At 38.5% G+C, this 19047-nt stretch overlaps 1 protein-coding gene across 2 annotated transcripts in view; it reads right to left on the bottom strand.

Moving 5' to 3' along the window:
• Heph (hephaestin) overlaps positions 1-19047 on the bottom strand; it is an 86240-nt gene that overhangs the window by 22060 nt on the left and 45133 nt on the right. For both annotated transcript variants that reach the window (XM_042670910.1, XM_042670911.1), the window contains exons 13-15: positions 12168-12381; positions 8409-8548; positions 6763-6894 (exon numbers count right to left, since the gene is read on the bottom strand). In XM_042670910.1, the coding sequence (XP_042526844.1) occupies positions 6763-6894; positions 8409-8548; positions 12168-12381 (486 nt within the window). The remainder of the gene's footprint in view (positions 1-6762; positions 6895-8408; positions 8549-12167; positions 12382-19047) is intronic.

Here is a 19047-nt window from a genome sequence, read left to right as displayed (position 1 = left end):
ACCTAAAGGTAAGTTGGGACTGAGGATGGAGCTGAAATTAAAGTAATATTTTATCCTTTGCAGTTTCTGATACCCTATTTAAATTGTTTTTGATAGCAAAATATTGCTCTGCCTCTGGTTCAGACATCATTCAGGCATGTCCTTTTGGTCTTTTTCATTAGTTTATATTTCTCTACTCAATTTTTTTTTGAAAATGAGAGAAACCAATAGCCATTGTTTATTAGTAATATAAAGTAACTTAAGTGTAAATGTGCATAAATGTAGAGAGAAAGGTCCAGAAGGAAATATGCGTTACCTCTGAGAAGAGAGTAAGACCAAAGGGGAATTCCGCTTATCTGTACCATTTGAATATTTTATTATGAGAATGCACTCGTGTATTACTTCTATGATTAAAAATAAATTTTTAAAACTATGTACAAATAAAACATGTGCAATACTGAATATTTCAGAATCTATAAAAACAGAGTACTAAAGCCATTGAAATCCTGTTACATAAAAATCAATACTTAGCTATTTCTTTTTGCTGCATATAGATATATGTACATATGCAGATTTACATAGATGCATAGGTATATGTATTTATGCATACATGTACATATTTTCTCATTTTATAAAATTACAATATTTTGAAATAGTTTTAAAGCCTGACATTTGATTTAACTTTACATCATTAGTATTTTCCAATATCATTAGATATTTCACAGATATGAGCTTAATAGCTATGTAATTCAGCATCTTATGAATTTACCATAATTTAACTGTTTTTTCCCATATTGGGCATTTGGGTTGTAAATTTTCCTATTATGGATAATGTTTTGCCCATAAATCTTTAAATACATCTATGATTATTTCCTTGGAATGAAAGTCTCAAGGTGGAATTAATGAGTCAAAGGGGATAGAAAGTTCTAATCTTGACATGCATTGCCAAATTGCCCTTCTGAAAAGGAAAATCTAAACCCCCTATGACTAATACACATTACACCATATCTCTAGTAACACTGAAAATATAATTTAAAAAAACATTGCCAATTTAAAAATTAAAAAATAAAAACCTCAAAGATATAATAAACAAGACTGGTATGAGTTTGAATTCATTATAAGAAACCTCAGATGGGTCCTTTACACTGTTCAGCAGAAAAGCTTGTGTAATAGCACATCAGAATTTATTCCTCCTATCTAATTGTAACTTTGTACCATAATGTAATGTATCTTTTAAAGTAGCTAGAAGAGGGTATTTTTGAATGCTCTTGCCACAAAGCAATTATAAATGTTTGATTGTAATGAATACGTTAATTACCATGATTTTAACATTGTATAATACACACATAGATAAAAGTAGCACATTGTAACCCATAAATATGTACAATTATTGTGTGTCAATGAAAACATAGATAAACAAATAGCTTGCTTTTCCACACTCTGAGTTAGTAATTTCTTTTGCTCCAAAACCTCTTTTGCTCCAGTTTTCTTTTGCTCCAAACTCTTCTGCTATAATACCTACCTTCATAACACCTATGGCCTTGCTTGCATATGAATCCACAAATTTGCTTTCCTCCCATAAACCAGGAAAACCCCTCTGTTTGACGGTATTAGAGCATGAACATATGCTAATCTCAGTGATCCAGCAGAGATGTAGAAACTATTGGGAGTAAGAAAAACAGTAATCAAAGGAGTAGGGTAATTAAAAAGGAAGAAGGAATGGGATTCAGAGCCTGAATAAAGAAAAATGATACTTGATGAGGCTTTATCATTTGTCACTGAAGAAAAAATACTGAAGTTGGTGCAGATCAGAGAGATTTATTGTGCAAGACAATATCAAACCCATGTGCAACTATAACAAGGAACTGAATTTTTAAACTGATTTTAACTTCTTGGTAATGACTTGAACTTAGGGCCTTTTACTTTCTACACAAGCATTTTACCACCTAAGCCATACCTTTAGTCTTTTTTGCTTTCAGTTTGTTTTTTTTTTAGATAGAGTACTTTATATCGAGGCTAGCCTCAGATAATCCTTCTACTTATGCTTCCTACATAGTGGGATTACAAGCAAGAACTACCATCCCTCATTTATTCCTGAGATAGGGTCTTGACAACTTTTTGTGAACCTGGCTGATCTTGAACTGAAATGCTTCCATCTTTACCTCAAAAGGAACTAAGATTTACAGAACTAAGCCATCTCCTCTGGCCAGTTCCTTTTAATGTTAATACCCACATGTGATTAATGGCTATGGCACTGGACAAGTCTAGAATACACTTAAAAATCTTCCCTGGATCCTAAATTCTGAAACCCCCCTCCAACTCCACAGACAAGTCTTCAAAACTAAGTGGTTGATACTCTTGATTTTCATTTCCACAACTTCTTTCTATACTTCTGTCCATATAATCTGATTCATGTTCTCATAATCCACTAAACAAACTATTTACAGTATCTGTTTTAACATACTCGAACTGGTAAAGGAAAATACAAGTGAAAAGTAAAGGAGCCAGGCAGGCTCTGGTGGCTCATGCCTGTAATCCTAGCTTCTCAGGAGGATGAGATCCAAAGGTCGTAGTCCAAAGCCAGGCTGCACAGGAAAGTCCATGATACTCTTTTTGTATGTGTATGCCAGTCCTGGGGCTTAAACTCAGGGCCTGGGCACATTCCCTCAGCATTTTTCTCAAGGCTAGTGCCCTACCACTTGAGCCACAGCTTTAATTCCTGATTTCTTATAGTTAATTGGAGGTAAGAGTATCATGGAGTTTCCTGCCTGGGCTAGCTTCAAACCTTGATCCTCACATCTCAGCCTCCTACATAGCTCGGATTACAGCCGTGAGCCACTGATACCCAGCCAATTAGATTCTTATTTCCAACTAGCCACTAAAAAGCCAGAAGTGGAGCTGTGACTCAAATGGTAGAGCACTAGCCTTGAGCAAAACAAGCCCAGGGACAGTGACCCAGCCCTGAGTTCAAGCCTTAGAACTGGAATAGCAACAACAATTTTTTTAAAGTAAAGTGAATTTTAAAGTTGTGGAAACAAGCCAGGCACCAGTGGCTATGCCTGAAATCCTAGCTACTCAAGAAACTGAGATCCAGAGGTTCAAGGCCAGTTCAGCCAAAGAAAAGGCACAAAACTCCACCGGAAGTGATAGTCAGCCATAAGCAAGCAAGATGATTTCACCTAGGACCACCTACCTTCCCCCAAATTGTAAAAACTTATCCACACACAGAATCCAAGTAAATGTTTACTTACATTTTTTAGTTCTCTTTAAGATACTTTTACATTTAATCTATATGCAATTTATTTTAGCATGTGGTAATAGTCAGAGAACAAGTTTTATTTTCCCCTAGTAGATAACTACTTGTCCTAAAATCATGTTGATCAACTTTTCCCTTTTCCCTTGAAATGCTAACTTTTTATAATATTAAGCATATATATATATATATACATATATATATATATATATATATATAGAGAGAGAGAGAGAGAGAGAGAGAGAGAGAGACTTAAATATGAGAGTCAAAATTTCAATGCTATTATGATGGTGTCATTCCATGATGGTAAGAAAGTCTAGTTAAATGGCTCCTTCTCATTTGAGTCACTATGGAAACGATGAAGAATGGTAGTCAAATGAGAACCAAAGTATTTAATAGCTAAGCTAATGTCTACTAACCCCTGCTGCAGAACTTTGCTAACAGATGAATTATAGAACAAAACTTTGATGTAGAGGCCTAATCAAGACTTCTTCTTTCTGATTCCATTAAACTAAGATAATTAGGTGTGCCATGAACCTGTGTTAATAAACACATCCAGCTCACCCAGTTGCAGGCACAGGTCAACAGATCACAATGCAAGCAGCTGGGCAGCATAATTAGGAGTTCTGAGATAAAGAAACATCAATCCAGCCAAGTGTTGGTGGCTCACAACTGTAATCTTACTCAAGAGGCTGACATTTGATCATTTTTGTTTGAAGCTATCCCAGGTAGAAAATTCCAGTGTCTCTTATCTTCAATTAATTACCAAAATGCTGGAAATAGACTGGCTCAAATGGCAAGAGTGTCAAAAGAAGTGGAGGCACTGAGTTCAAGCCCTAATACCAGTACACAAAAGAGAAAGGAACAGAAGGAGAAAGGGTTGGATGAATGGGAAGGGAAGGGGAAGAGATGGGAAGAAAAACCTTCCTACTAATAAGATACTGACCAGCTAAGATCTTGGGTTGTCACTAAGATTACTAATCTCTCCCATTGTGGAGCTACTGTGGGAGGAGGAGGAGGAGGTAGAAAAGTAAAAGATGGGGTGAGCAATGATGTAAGGAGTAACATTCTCATTGTTAATCACAAAAGCAGAGCTTGTTTTGGTATCAAGGTCTTTTATATTATGTTGACTTTTTTGGTGTTCTAGTTGTATCTTTTTTAATAATGTCATACTATTAGATTGTGCTAGTCAGTGTTTTATTAAATTAAAAAGGAAAGTCTTAGCCGGGAACTGGTGGTTCAAACTTGTAATCCTAGCTACTCAGGAAGCTGAGATGTGAGGATTGTGGTTCAAAGCCAGCCTGGAGAGGAAAGGCTGTGAGACTCTTAACTCCAATAAACCACTCAGAAAACCAGAAGTGGTGCTGTGGTTCAAGTGGTAGAGCGCTTGCCTTGAGCTGAAGAGCTGAAGGACATTGCCCAGGCCCAGAGTTCAAGCCCTATGACCGATATAAAAAAAATCTTTTCCTCCTCTTCTTCTTCCTCCTCCTCCTTCTTGCTTTGTGTGATCCTGGGGTTCCAACTCAGGATCTTGTCCATGCTAAGCAACTTTTTGTCTTCCTAAATGAACTTGATATATGAACATTGTGTTTCATAACAAAAATATCCAATTGCAATATTGATTAGAATTACTGTATATCTATTTACAGTAAATTATCTACTCTTAAATGATGGTAGAATTTTTTCTCTAAGTTTCACTTCTAGTTCAAAGTTTATGTCACTATATGTTAATCACTGCTTGATAGCATACATAATAATGATTTGAACTATTATCTATTATTTTTGTGTCAGAACTAGAGCTTGAACTCAGAGTCTGGGTGTTGCTCCCTAGCTATTTTGCTCATAGTTGGCCACAGCTCCATTTTTGGCTTTTGGTGGTTAATTGGAGATGAGTCTCACAGATTTTTCTTCCCAAGCTGGCTCTATATCATAATCTTCAGATATCATCCTCCTGAGAACTAGATTACAGTTGTGAGCTATCAGTGCAATTCATTCCCAGATGCCCCTAAGTAGGTGAATGGATCAAGAAAACGTGAGATATATATATGTATATATATATACATATATATATACATATATATATATGTATATATATATATATATGAATTCTATGTTTCCATCAAAGGAATCACATTGTCACATTCATAAGGAAATGGAAAGACTTTAAAAAAATTGTATTAAGTAAAGCAAGCCAGGCTTCATGGTTTCCCTCATTTGTAATAACTAGAATATGTCTAGGGTATTCTTAGCAGAGGATCACAATAGCTCAATAAATATGTGTGTATGATGACATAAAATGATGATTATCAAAATGAACTCCAAGAAATGGAATCAAGAGGTTTTTTTAGTGTATTGCTTTGTTATTGCTTTTTTTCTTTTTCCTCCCTTTGTTTTATTCCCTGTTGTCACTGTTTTTTATTTCTGTATACTTTGTCTCATATATAAGTTTATCTGATTTGGGGAAGGGAAGGAGAATTACAGAAACAGTGATACAAAGGATGAACCAATGTGAGAGGGGTACTTACTAAACACTATGTTGGAAATAAACTTTACAACTTGGGAGGGAAGGGTAGTCAAGGGGGTAAATGAGAGAAAATGAGGGAGGGGATAATACTGTTCAAAAAGAAATGTACTCATTACCTGACTTATGTAACTGTAGCCCCTTTGTGCATCACCTTTACAATAATTTTTTTTAAAAAAAAGAATTCTTGGGCTGGGAAGGTGGCTCAGTGGTAGAGCGCTTGCCTTGCATGCATGAGGCCCTGGGCTTGATTCCCCAGCACCACATAAGCAAAAAGAAAAAAGCCGTAAGTGGCGCTGTGGCTCAAGTGGTAGAGGGCTCGCCTTGAGCTGAAGAGCTGAGGGACAGCGCTCAGGTCAGGCCCCACGACCGAACCACCCCCCCCAAAAAAAAAGAATTCTTATCTTTCTTACTTTCAGTATCCAATTGCTCACAAACCTTTTCTATTTTGCCTTATTGATCTTTGGAAAATATATCCGTTCTACCCTACTCCAACTTCCACCCCTCTTACATATTAGCCTTCATCAACAATTCCCTTTTGCTTATTCCTTCATACTTCCCTTCTCCTAAAAGCTTCCTTCCGGGGCTTTATGTCAGTAGTCTTCAACATGTAGTTCCTGAACTCAAAGCATGACAACTTAATTAACAAATTGGAATCCTGAAGCACTGAATCAGACTTTGGAGCAAGAGGCTAGAAATCTCTTTTAACAAACACATGAATCTGAAAGTTTAGTAGTGTTTTCAAACTAATGATTGAGCACACACCTTCATCTGCATATGTGATCCTAGTGATCAAACCAAATACCTTACACATGCAATAATGCATTCTACCACAGCATATTATACCAAGGGATTTTGTTTTTTTATGCTATGGACCAAACCCAAGTTCACATTCTTGTTGGGCCAGTACTTTACCTTATACTCTAGCCCAAGAGAATAAATTTTAAAGAAATAAGCTTGAATACTGAAGCAAAAGTGTTTTGTCCCTTCACTAAGTGTCCTTACTCACCAGGCTCAGCAGCCTGCAGCCTGCCAGTATTAGATTCTAGAACTCCATGGGCATGCACAGAGTAGGGACGACTGGCATTGTTCTTGAATACCACAGTCAGGATATCACCAACTTCTCCTCTGATAAGTGGACCTAATACATGCAAAAAAAGAAAACCATTCATTAGTGGGGGGAGTGGACTAGGAAGCACTACATAAAAGTCATATCAACAAGAGATGTGTGTGTTTTGTGTGTGTGTGTGTGTGTGTGTGTGTGTGTGTGTGTGTGTGTACCCACTGTGGATTATTATACAACCATAAAGAAAAACAAAATGTCACTTGTAGAAATATAGATGGAATTGGAGGACACCATATTGAATGAGACATGTCAAGATCCAAAAACAAACTATCCTATGTTTTTCCTTATATGTGGAAGTTACACCTAAAAGAGATATATATATTCATGAGCATGAACATATGTGTATATATACATGCATACACAATTATATATAAGCATATATTTATATGTATAAATATATATGGGTAATCACAACATGAATCTAACTAAAGGACTACTTAGAAGGAAAAGATGAAGGAAGAAGAGGTAAAGAAAAAGGGTGAATAATTTTTAAATCCACTGCAACTATGCATGAAAGCAGCATAAAAAACCCCATGAAATTGTTGATCAGTAGGGACTGGGGGAAGGAGAAAAAAAAACAGGCTTAGTTGGAGGAGTAGATATTTGAAAAACAGAGTTGGGATAACAGAGAAGATGAAAGAGAATCAATATGGTTGAAGTAGATTGATTGCATGTATGAAAACAGAACAATGAAACCTGGTGACTTTGTAGTAGCAAGCAAGGAGGAGCTAAGGCAGAGTGATTGATAGAGTTAGGAAACTGATTGGGTTACAGTATAAACATGCATAGAAATGTGACAATGGAATCCCCCCTTGTAAATCTAATGTATGCTAAGAATGTAAAGGGCATACTTGTGAACTATGTCTGCCCTGACCCAAGATCCTTCTGAGAGTGAAAGGCATGGCTCCATTTTTAGATTAGTCTTTATATTTACGTTACCATCTTTATCATGAGGGAACTCTAACAACACAATTATGCCTTCAATTACTCCCACTTTCTCCCACCCCAGTGATCTACCTCTAATAAACCAAGGCTGTCAAGATTCCAAGTTCTGTGCAAGCATTCCAGTAAGAAATGAGTTTGTTTTTTTTTTTTATAGAACTTTGAAGAGCTGAGGTCTTTTCAGAGCCCAGTGCATCCCTGTGTATCAGAATGAACATAAAGAAACTCATTGGGCCTTACAAAAGCAATACAAAAGCAAAAGAACTACCATGGTAATTAACCTGCAGTATAGGGGTAATACTGGTTTCCCTATTACTTTTCCATTTTGGATGTTCCTAAGGTTTCCTGCCTCTAGGCAGGAGGGACCTCATACTCCAAAGTTATACAAAACATTGGATCAGGTTGCAGCAGAATCAGCTTCTCCTTTAGTGCTTATTTTTATGGCTCCTTTGGACAATGAGCCATTGTTCTAGTATATCATAAACAAATGTTTGAATGGGGAAGGGGCAGTCCATCCTGATAGGACATAGCAACTCTAGAAGCAGCTCAGGCTTTTAGAGGCTAAGACAGAAGTGAAGGTTCCCTACCCATGATTCCCAAATGCTCCTCTGCTCCAGATCTTGGCTGAGGGTTCTTGAATGTACCATCAGTGTACTCCCGGAAGACAGCTTTCTTGTATTTGGAACCTAAGAGCCCATCCTTATTGCTCAGGAAAACATGACCATAACTGGAAGAATTAAAGTGTTATCAGTACCTGGACTTCAGCTATCATTTTTAGATATGAGTAATTTAAGTTAAAACCATTCAAATATCACATATGAAAGATATGGCTCTAAATCCTTCTAATGTTAGACTGTCCTACACATTGGCTGCATAACAATTGTCCCCCATTAATCTTAAATTACTCATTATAGAAGTACTAGAAATTCACATAAAAAGAACCGTCACTCAAGTGATAGAGCACTAGCCTTGTATAAAAGAAACTCAACAACACTGCCCAAGCCCTGGGTTCAAGCCCCAGGGCTGGCACACAACAAAAAGAGCTAACTAATTACACCATGCATCCTTTTATCAGTCAGAATTTATGAGTTACTTAACAAAAACAATTGATTAAAATAATCTATGAAAATTCATTAAGGTATATAAATAGAGTCAGCTCAATAATGAAGAGAGGGTGATTAAGATAATTAAAAGTAGATATACTGGGGCTGGGAAGGTGGCTCAGTGATAGAGCGCTTGCCTTGCATGCCTGAGGCCCTGGGCTCGATTCCTCAGCACCACATAAGCAAAAAAGAAAAAAGCCGGAAGTGGCACTGTGGCTCAAGTGGTAGAGCATTAGCCTTGAGCTGAAGAGCTGAGGGACAGCGCCCAGGCCCAGAGTTCAGGCCCCACGACCGGACCACCCCCCCCCAAAAAAAAAGTAGAGATACTATTTATTACAGAACAGAATAACCACAGTTAAAGACAGTAAGTGTCAACTTAGAGATGATGGTTCATGCCTGTAATCCTAGCTACTCAGGAAGCTGAAATCTGAAAATCACAGTTCAAAGCCTGCTCAAGCACATAGATTCTTATTTCCAAGAGATTCTTATCTCCAAATAACAGCTGAAAGAAGAGGTGTGGCTCAAGTGGAAGAGCACCAGCCTTGAGCATAAAAGCTAAGTGAGCAACACATGAGGCCCCAAGTTGAAGCCCTAATATTGGCATGAAAGAAAAAGATAGTTTCAGCATCTAAGCTTCTGGGTTTTCAATACCCAGAGAGAAATTTTGTAGTATACATCATATGGCAAGAACACTTGGCTAAGAACTTCTTGGCTCCAGTTGCATTCATTTTTTTTGTCAGTTGTGGGACTTGAACTCAGGGCTTGGGCACTATCCTTGAGCTTTTTTGCTCAAAGCTCATGCTCTACCACTTTGAGCCATACCTTTACTTCCAGTTTTCAAGTGATTAACTGGAGAGAAGAGTCTCACAGACTTTCCACCCGGGCTGGATTCAAACCACAATCCTCAGATCTTAGCCTCCTGAGTAGTTAAGATTACAGGTGTGAGCCACTAGTGCTGGGCCCCAGTTACAGTCTTAATGAGGGCTTACCTAAAACTATGTTGACTAAAGGACAAAGTAGAAGATGGTCAAATTCAGCTGCTAGAGGTCCAGGGTGGGGGAAAGGCAGATAGGAAATGGGATCTTACAGATCTCTCCTTATGAGATAATTTCCAGTTCAAAGAGTTTATTTTATTACTATTTTGTCACTACTAGGGCTTGAATTCTGGGTCTCATCCTCTTGCTTGGCTTTTTCCATCAAGGTTGGTGCTATACCATTTGAGCCACACCTCTATTTCCAGCCTTTTGCTGGTTAATTGGAGATAAGTCTCTAGGATTGGTCTGCTTGGGCTGGCTTCAACTGTGATTCTCAGGTCTCAGCCTCCTGAGTAGCTAGGATTATAGATGTTAATCATTGATGTCCAGCTTTCCAAGCGTTTGTTATTCACTTTATCACTGGACATTCCCAATAGGCCTAAAAGGTAGATGGCTCTCAGAGGTATAATCACTAGCATAAAGGCAAAAGGATTTATCTCTAAAGATATCATTCTAAAAGATAATCAGGATTTAGGTTGAAGCTTGTCATTCCTTCCCTCTGTTTTCCAGTCATGTTCTTTTGACTATACATTTGTAGATGAGAAATCTAGGCTCAGAAAAGGAAATTGAATTCACTTTTCATAACTCCCACATCAAGCAGTGTGTGTGTGTGTATGTGTGTGCTTGAACTCAGGGCCTGAGTGCTGTCCCTGAGCATTTTTGCTCAAGGTTAGTACTCTATTACTTGAGCCACAGCTCTACTTCCAGCTTATTTTTTTGTAATTAAAGGTAAGAATCTCAGACTTTCCTGCTTGGGTTGAGTTTGAACTACCATCCTCAGATCTCGGCCTCCTGAGTAGCTAGGATTACAGGCATGAGTCACCAGCATCCAACTTTTTAGCAAGAAGACATCAGCCTCAAACAACCAAAAAAAAAAAAAAAGGAATTGGCAAACTACAGTGAAAGCACGTAAAGCAAACTAGCAGAGACTAGTAATCTGTCCCCGTGATTCTCTTCTCTACTTTTTTTCTTAGTTATAGGATTTAGTTGAGCACATGGCTGTCCAGCCACACATTACATGTCCCTATCTCTACAGGCTTCTCTGAAGTGAAGATGGCATTATGGATATCTTTGGGACAATAGGCCATGAAAAAGAAACATGTATAAGTTCCTGGTCATCTATTTGAAAGCAATGCTGTTTGCCCTGATTTGAATGCTAGGAATGACTACAGATATAATGGGCTTCTAGGTCTCAGAGATGAAAGGATGTGTTGATGGTGACAGAGTTCCCCTATCAGTCCAGGATTATTCTTATATATACTATTAAGTAAATAAATAAAATACCATCTTACTTAAAGATTGCTTTAGAGTTTTGTATGTGTGCTGGTCCTGGGGCTTGAACTCGGGGCCAGGCTAACACGCTATCATTTGAACCACACGTCCACTTCTGGATTCTTGGTGGTTAATTGGAGATAAGAGTCTCCTACACTTTCCTGCCAGGGACTGGCTTCAAATGCAATCCTCAGATCTCTTAGCCTCCTGAGTAGCTAGGATTATAGACATGAGCCACTGGTACCCAGCTATTTTAGACTCTTCTGACACACAAGTTAGTCTGTATGCTAATGACTGAGCTTGAGGCATTTAATTCCTTGAGAAAATTCTATAAAATTTAAGTCCCAGGGTAAGCACTTCCAACTAACTAGAAGGGCAAGGATGTGGGTTAGGTCTTTTACTCTAGCTATGAGTAAATAAATACAGAATAAGGGCTGGGTATGATGGTACATGCCTGCAATCCCAGGTATGTAGGAGATGGACATCAGGAGGTTCACAGTTCAAGGACAGATTTTTCAAAAAGTTAGAATTCCATCTCAATAAACACATGAGGTATTGTGGTTCATGTCTATAACCTCAGTTATGCAGGATGCAAAAGTAGGAGGATCACAGATGAAGGTTAGCCCAGGCAAAAAGCATGAGATAATACATGAAAATAACTAAAAGCAAAAAGGATTAAAGGACATAGCTCAAGTGATAGAATGCTTGCTTAGCAGGCAAAAAGCCCCCATTTCAAATCCCAGTACTACCTAAATAAATCAATAATCAAACAAATAGGAAGCATTGAACTAGAATTCAGAAGACCTGCATACTAGTTCCTGGTCTTCATTTCTGTTGTTATCCTATTAGGTGAACTTAGATAGTTGTTGCCACTTCCCACTCAGTTTCGGTATCATCATCTATGAAAAGTGGGCTATCCCCTTTACTGAGGTCTTACCTGTCCTTCTCAGACTGGTTGTGCCATTCCAGTTCCCAGGTCCTGTCAGGGCAATAGTCCCACTCCACCTCTTCTGCCATGATGTAGTAGATTCTTGAAGCTTGGTAGTATTGGCGAGGGCTGGCTTGACGGTCAGAACACTGAGAGACATTATATATTGCCTTCATCCCTGCTTCTCTGTGGTTGCCTGACTGACAGTAAATCTCAAATGTCCCTTAGGAAGGATCAGCAAACAAAACCAGAGTTAGAACATACATAGGAAGTCTCTGCAGAATTTGCTCTCCCTAGACATACAGCAGAGAACAGGTAGTCTAGGAAAAGGATCTTCTATCCATTCATGGAATAACAAGCTCAGAGTTTAAGAGTTCTAGCTAAAAAGTTTCACTGTCTAAATTAAAGCTAAAGTAGTCTTCCACTAAAGTAACCAACTTGAGTCTGGCACTGGTGGCTCACATCTATCATCCTAGCTACTCAGGAGGCTAAGATCTGAAGATCATGGTAGGAAGCCAGTTAGGGCAGGTAAATCCGAGAGATTTTATTTTCATTTAACAAGCAAAAGTTCAGAAGAGGTTTGATTCTAGCCACACTAGCCTTGAGCAGAAAAGGTCAAGAACAGCACCTATGCCCTGAGTTCAAGCCCCAGGACAGGCACCAAAAAAGCAACCTACTGATGAAAGGGTTTACCCTAGAATTTTACAGTGAAATGTTCAAATACCAGTCATGAATTTTGTGTCATGGAGCTGCCTAGACTAATCTCAAGCTCCAGATTACTACATTGAAGCCATTCAGGCTCAGAGTGTGGACCAAAAGAAGCCAAGTGTCTTGGACCATTATTCCTACTGTTGAATATCCTATTGCTACAAAACTCTCTTTCAAACCTTTTTGTGAGCTAGCATAAACTATTGACCCAGCCCCATTTCCCATACATTATTCAAATTTTAGAACTACCACTCTAACTAAATCTATTTATTTCTTTTTTGGTTTCATTATTTGTTTGTTGGCGCTGGTCTTGGGTCTTGAACTCAGGGACTGATGATCGTGATCTCCTTTAGCTTTTTCACTCAAGACTTGCACTCTACCACTTGAGTCACACCTCTACTTCCATTTTTGGGGTGGTTAATTGGAGATAAGAACCTCACAGACTTTCCTGCCAAGAGGTTCAAGCTATGACCTCAGGTCTCAACCTCCTGAGTAGCTAGGATTACAGATGTAAGTCCAGTCTAAATCTTTTTCTGGTGGTTCCTCCGAACTCTCATTCTGATTTTGGAATGTTATTACCCCCTTTCTGGAATGCCCTTGTCCCATATCACCCTCCAAATCTACGAGAGTCTACTCATTTTCTCAGAGCCAATTCATTTCATCTCTTTCCAAATTCCCTCCCTGACTATTCTAGCCCCAAATTACTCTATGTGCTAGGCCTCTCTATTCCTAATTCACTTATGTCTAAGTGACATAGTTAAGCACTAAGTCTTCCTGTCCTTTCAAAAAAGGTTCTTTCTTTTCTTTGTATATCTATTTCTCAAGAGATCTGTTTCCATTACCCCTTACATTTGTTCACAATTACCCTTTCAGAGATGGTTGTAGTAGTGTACACCTATAGTCCCGGCTTCTTAAAAGTCTGAGGTACAGCCAGGCACCAGTGGCTCATGCCTGTAATCCTAGCTACTCAAGAGACTGAGATCTGGGGATCACAGTTTGAAGCCAGTGCAGGCAGGAAACTTATTTCCAATAAACCACCAGAAAACCGAGTGGCACTGTGGCTCAAGTGATAGAATGCTTGCCTCAAGCTGAAGAGCTAAGGGACAGTGCCCAGGCCCAGATTTCAAGCCCCACAACTAACCAAAAAGAAAAAAGTCTGAGGCAAGAAGGTTGCTTGAGTCCAGGAATCCTAGTTTATCTGGTAAACATAGCAGGAAGCCTATTCTTTCATTTCCAGTCCAAGCAAGCCACCATCAATTCGTACCTGGAAATTTGAAGGAGCTTCCCAATTCTCTCTGCTTCTTCTCCTACTGTCTCAAGCATCATCCACATAGTATGTAGGATGATCTTTAATGAATAGAGTTCAAAGTACAATGGCATCTTGCTTTAAATGTTCCACTCATCCTTAGGATAAAATCAAAGCTACTGACTATGGTCTATAAATCTTTATATGACTCTTACCAACCTCTGACCTCTATTATGTCAGTCTCTGCCTAGATCTCTATGCTCAAACCATATTACTGGCTTTCTTCCTGACCCTTGATCAAGCCATGCTTGTTCCCACCTTACAGGACTTGCACCTGTTTAGAATGGTGTATTCAGAGATGTTCACATAGCTCTTCCTCCTCATTTACATGTCACATTCATACAGAGTTAGTTTTTGAACACCTTTCTCCAATATGGTGCCTCCACCATTTTATTATCTTCACAACATGCATCACTATCTGATATTATCTTGTTCATTTATGAATGTATGTATTGAACAAAAATCAGCAAAAATATTTACCTCACTATCAAAGTCTGACAACACAGTAAGCATACAATAAATATATGGTTGGTAAATGAACAGGTCAGCAAAGGGATGATTGTACACACTGTCCAAAACTCATTCATTAGGGTTGGGGTAAAAAAGAAGTCTGATAATCAAGTGGAAACATTATGAGAGAGAGTCATATGACCTTGTGTAGCAACATCGCTGGACTTTTCTCATATGAAAACTTAGTTATACCACTTCTTTCTCAACATACCCTCTGCTCTTGGTTTCCTTGTCTCCTCCTGCATCACTTACCAAGCCTTTGCTTTCTCATTATTGTGGCCTCTCTGCTTCCTTATATATCCTTAACATCAACTTCTGCCTTAAATGTTCTTTCTTATTAGTCTATGCTTTATGGATTTGAATTATAAAGCCATCCAAATACTCCTTGGGAGCCCAAGTTTTTCCTCTACACTTGGGATTTCTACCCACAAATAATTAATGTAAAAACCTAGAATTCATTGAGAATTTAAAACTAGGATGAGCCCAAATCCATTCATTTGTTTGTTTGGCTAATGATACGACAATCTATCTACTATACAAACTGGAAAGGTCATCCATCCTTGCTTCTTCCTCAGCTTCTCCACAATGTCATTTCTCTGTTCAGTATTCCTTAGCTCTGCCATCTCTCCTTCTCCACTGCCACAATCCATTGGCAGCCTCTCATCATCTCTCTGCTGTGCTTTATTGGTTCTGTGTCCTTTCGAGTCAAAACTATTATCCAGACTACTCTTTTTTCCTTTTTTTTTGTCGGTCATGGGGCCTGATCTCTGAGCCTGGGTGCTGTCCCTCAGCTCTTCAGCTCAAGGCTAGCACTCTACCACTTGAACCACAGCACCACTTCCAGCTTTTTCTGTTTATGTGGTGCTGAGGAATCAAACCATGGGCCTCATGCATGAAAGGCAAGCACTCTACTACTGAGCCACCTTCCCAGCCCATAGTCTTTTTTTTTTAATGCTGGCCCTGGGGCTTGAACTCAAGACCTGGGTGCTGTCCCTTTTGAGTACAAGACAAGTGTTCTACCACTTGAGTAACAGCTCTACTTCTGGCTTTTTCGTAGTTAATTGGAAATAAAAGTCTCATGCGCTTTCCTGACCAAGCTGGCTTTCAACTACAATCCCCACATCTCAGACTCCTGAGTAGCTCAGATTACAGGCATGAACCATGAGCACCTGGCTTTATCTGGACTATTCTCTAATAAGGTTACAAGAAATATACTGATTACCTTACTTATGTAACTGTAACACCTCTGTACATCACCTTGACAATAAAAAAAACTTACAGAAATAAAAACCCATTTTGTCTCTTCTCACCTTAATAAAAGCAACAAAACCTTTGACAGCTTCCTGTAACCTAGAAGATAAAACCCGTGCTCTTTAGCACGGACTGCTCCCTCTAACTGGGTCTTTGGCCACTTCCTTTCTCCTTTAAACTTGACATCTTGGATTGGGAAAACTGTGGTTTAAGGCCAGCTGAGAGGCTGCAGTAATACAGTCGGTTAGCACTCAGTATTTATATAAGGCCAGCCCAGGTAAAAAGTTAGGGAGACCCTTATCTCAATAAAACAATGCTGAAAGCAGTGACACTGTTCAAGAGGCAGTGTAGGAGGTATCAAGGTTCGACAATAAATGTACTCATTACCTTATTCATGTAACTGTAACTGCTCTGTACAGTATCTTTACAATAAAATAATTTTTAAAAAAACGACATCTTGGCGATGCTGTCACTATTTGAGGTGAAATTGTTCTTCCTTATGTCAAACATGCTGCAAAATTATTTCCAACAATTTTTTTTTATTTTTTGATACTGCCCATCTCTTCCAACCCCAGTGATCCCCTCAGTTTTCCTAGTTTTATTTTTACATATGTACATTGAATTTTATGACCACATTTACCCATCCTCCTTCTTGCTTCATTCATCTACCTTCTCCCTTAACCTCATCCTCCTTGACAGCACAAGTTGCAGCTTCCTGGTATTCATGTTTTTAGACCATAAGTTAGTTGTTCAAAAGAGTTGCACCACTGAATTTCTCTCCTGCATATATCATACTTAATGATGAAAAGGGTGACATTGATCAAGATGAACTATACTCAGAAATTGACATGCTGAATTGAATTCCATTATGCTTTATAATATTTAAAGATAATCAAAATTAAAACAAAGAAAAAACTTGAAAAAATCTGATTAACATGTATTAATGTGGCTCAGTGTGGCATTTCCACACATGCAGATAGAATGCACTGATCAAATTCAGCCTCCATTTATCCCCATTCCCAAAGTAATAATCATTTGGCGATGTCCAGGTTGACTTTTGGACTCTTACTCTCTAAATACCAGTACCATATCCTCCATACTCAGACACTGTGACAAGGAAACATGTCTTCACATTTACAAACACTTTTTAGCACACTGCTGTGCTGAGAACCCCTGAATGAAATCAGCAGAGTCAACCCACTCTAGGCAGGTGCTGCTTCCCAACCACTGCCCATGTAGTTCCTTCTGGCCCTGGTGCTCTCCTCACCACCCCTCCCTCTTCATCTAGAACCTCTTTAATCATTCTTAAAAGTACATTCTGTGACTAGGGAAGTAAAAATTCATTTTGAGTAACATCTGCTTTCCTAGCAAGGCCTTAAACTGAAAGTCAGGAAAAGGTTGCCTCAGTTCCTAGTATGTTACATAGCTCTTCCAGAGAACCTCATTTTAGCCTTATGAACAATGTTGGCATACCTATCTCCCTTTCCCATGTCTAAGAGCTGTTTCATTCATTCTCACATCCTAGCCACAGGCCACAATGTGCAAGAAAGGAGAGAAAACATGGAAATAATGAGCACAGAGAGATCCCAATGCCAAAAGAGAGGAAAGAAGTAATAAGTGGCTTCACCAGTAATCAAATTTATCTCTGCTGCTGAAAAATCTAATGTGGATTTGGTAGAAAAGAATACATTAGAGCTCTAACCTTTTTATTTGCCACTTTCCCTGTCTCTGAAATCTCTAGTATCTGTCGTTCCATTGAAAGAGCTAAGGCATACTGCACAGAAGAATATTTATAAACACAGCATGTCATTTTCTATTAAGCATAATATAAGCTTATTAAAATTTAGAGCAAAAAATATGTGTTGGGTTGGAATGTGGCCCAACTTATTGAGCACTTGCATATCAAGTGCAAGACCTTGTGTCAAAACTCGAGTACTGCCAATAAAAATGATTTTAAAAATCACCAATAGACCCCAAAAACAAACTGCTAACATTTTGCTGGGTATTTTTCCACATGTGTTTTTAAACATAATCATAACCACCCAACATATAACATGCTGATATTTAGGGATTTCTTTTGAGATGGGTCTTGCTATATGCTCAGGTTGGTCTCAAAACTCACAAGCTCAAGCTACCCTCCCAATTCATACTCCTGAATAACTAGAACTACAGACATTCACCACCTTACTTGGGAACAATGATGTTTATAAAACACCTGTCAAGCTGCTCACACACATATCTGTGTGTATCACTGCTCATCACTACCTAGTTGCAAAGATTCTGATCCTGGCTTGTCTGCTGAATTGGGTACTTCACCTATTTAAAAAAAACAAACAAACAAAAAACTATTCACAGTGGTCTCATCTTAATCATGGAGCAAATTTCCAGGGAAAGAATGGAGACTTCAGATTCAAAAGGTCATATAGGAATATCAGTAGGATTTAATGAAAAAATGAGTAAGAGAAACACAGAAAATATAGAGGCAACATCTCTACTGTGAGCAACTCATTTTCCCTTGTCCAGATATCTGTGCCTTAAATTTAAATGCTTTAGTAAAATAAGTGAATTGAAATGATTGAAAAGAGACCTGATCAGTTCTGATTCTCTGCATTCTGGGATCTCCTTCTTTAAGGTGAGAAAGACTTTTAAAGGTTTAGAAATGCAAGGAAAAGGGAAATGGTTTGTTTTGCTAGCTAAAAAATTCAGAAACAAAACCAACAATAACCCTTCCATCTTCACTATTAAGAAATCTATCCTCCCCTTTTCCACCAGTCTACCCACCACAATGTTATTTGTTTGTTTGTTTATTATTTACTGTGTATTTGTATTGGTCCTGGGGCTTAGACTCAGAGCCAGGATGCAATTCCTGAGCTTCTTTTGCTCAAGGCTAGTTTCATTCATTTAAAGTATGGGCACTGTGAAAGCATATATACCTAGCTTGGGAGCCTGGCTGGCTTTAAAGAAAAGCGATTCAATTTAAGGTTGGACTTTAGGGTTAACGTTGGAGAGCATGATCTCTTACATAGAGATTCCTCACTCTTAACTCACTGGAAAAAAAATGTTTCTTTCAGCTCCCTTAGTCAACATTTCTAAAATTGATCAAGAAAATATTCC

The sequence above is a fragment of the Dipodomys spectabilis genome, unplaced genomic scaffold (genome assembly GCF_019054845.1).
Source record: "Dipodomys spectabilis isolate Male_0828 unplaced genomic scaffold, ASM1905484v1 ptg000586l, whole genome shotgun sequence".
NCBI classification, from domain to species: domain Eukaryota; kingdom Metazoa; phylum Chordata; class Mammalia; order Rodentia; family Heteromyidae; genus Dipodomys; species Dipodomys spectabilis.
This window is presented reverse-complemented; position numbering and strand designations above follow the sequence as displayed.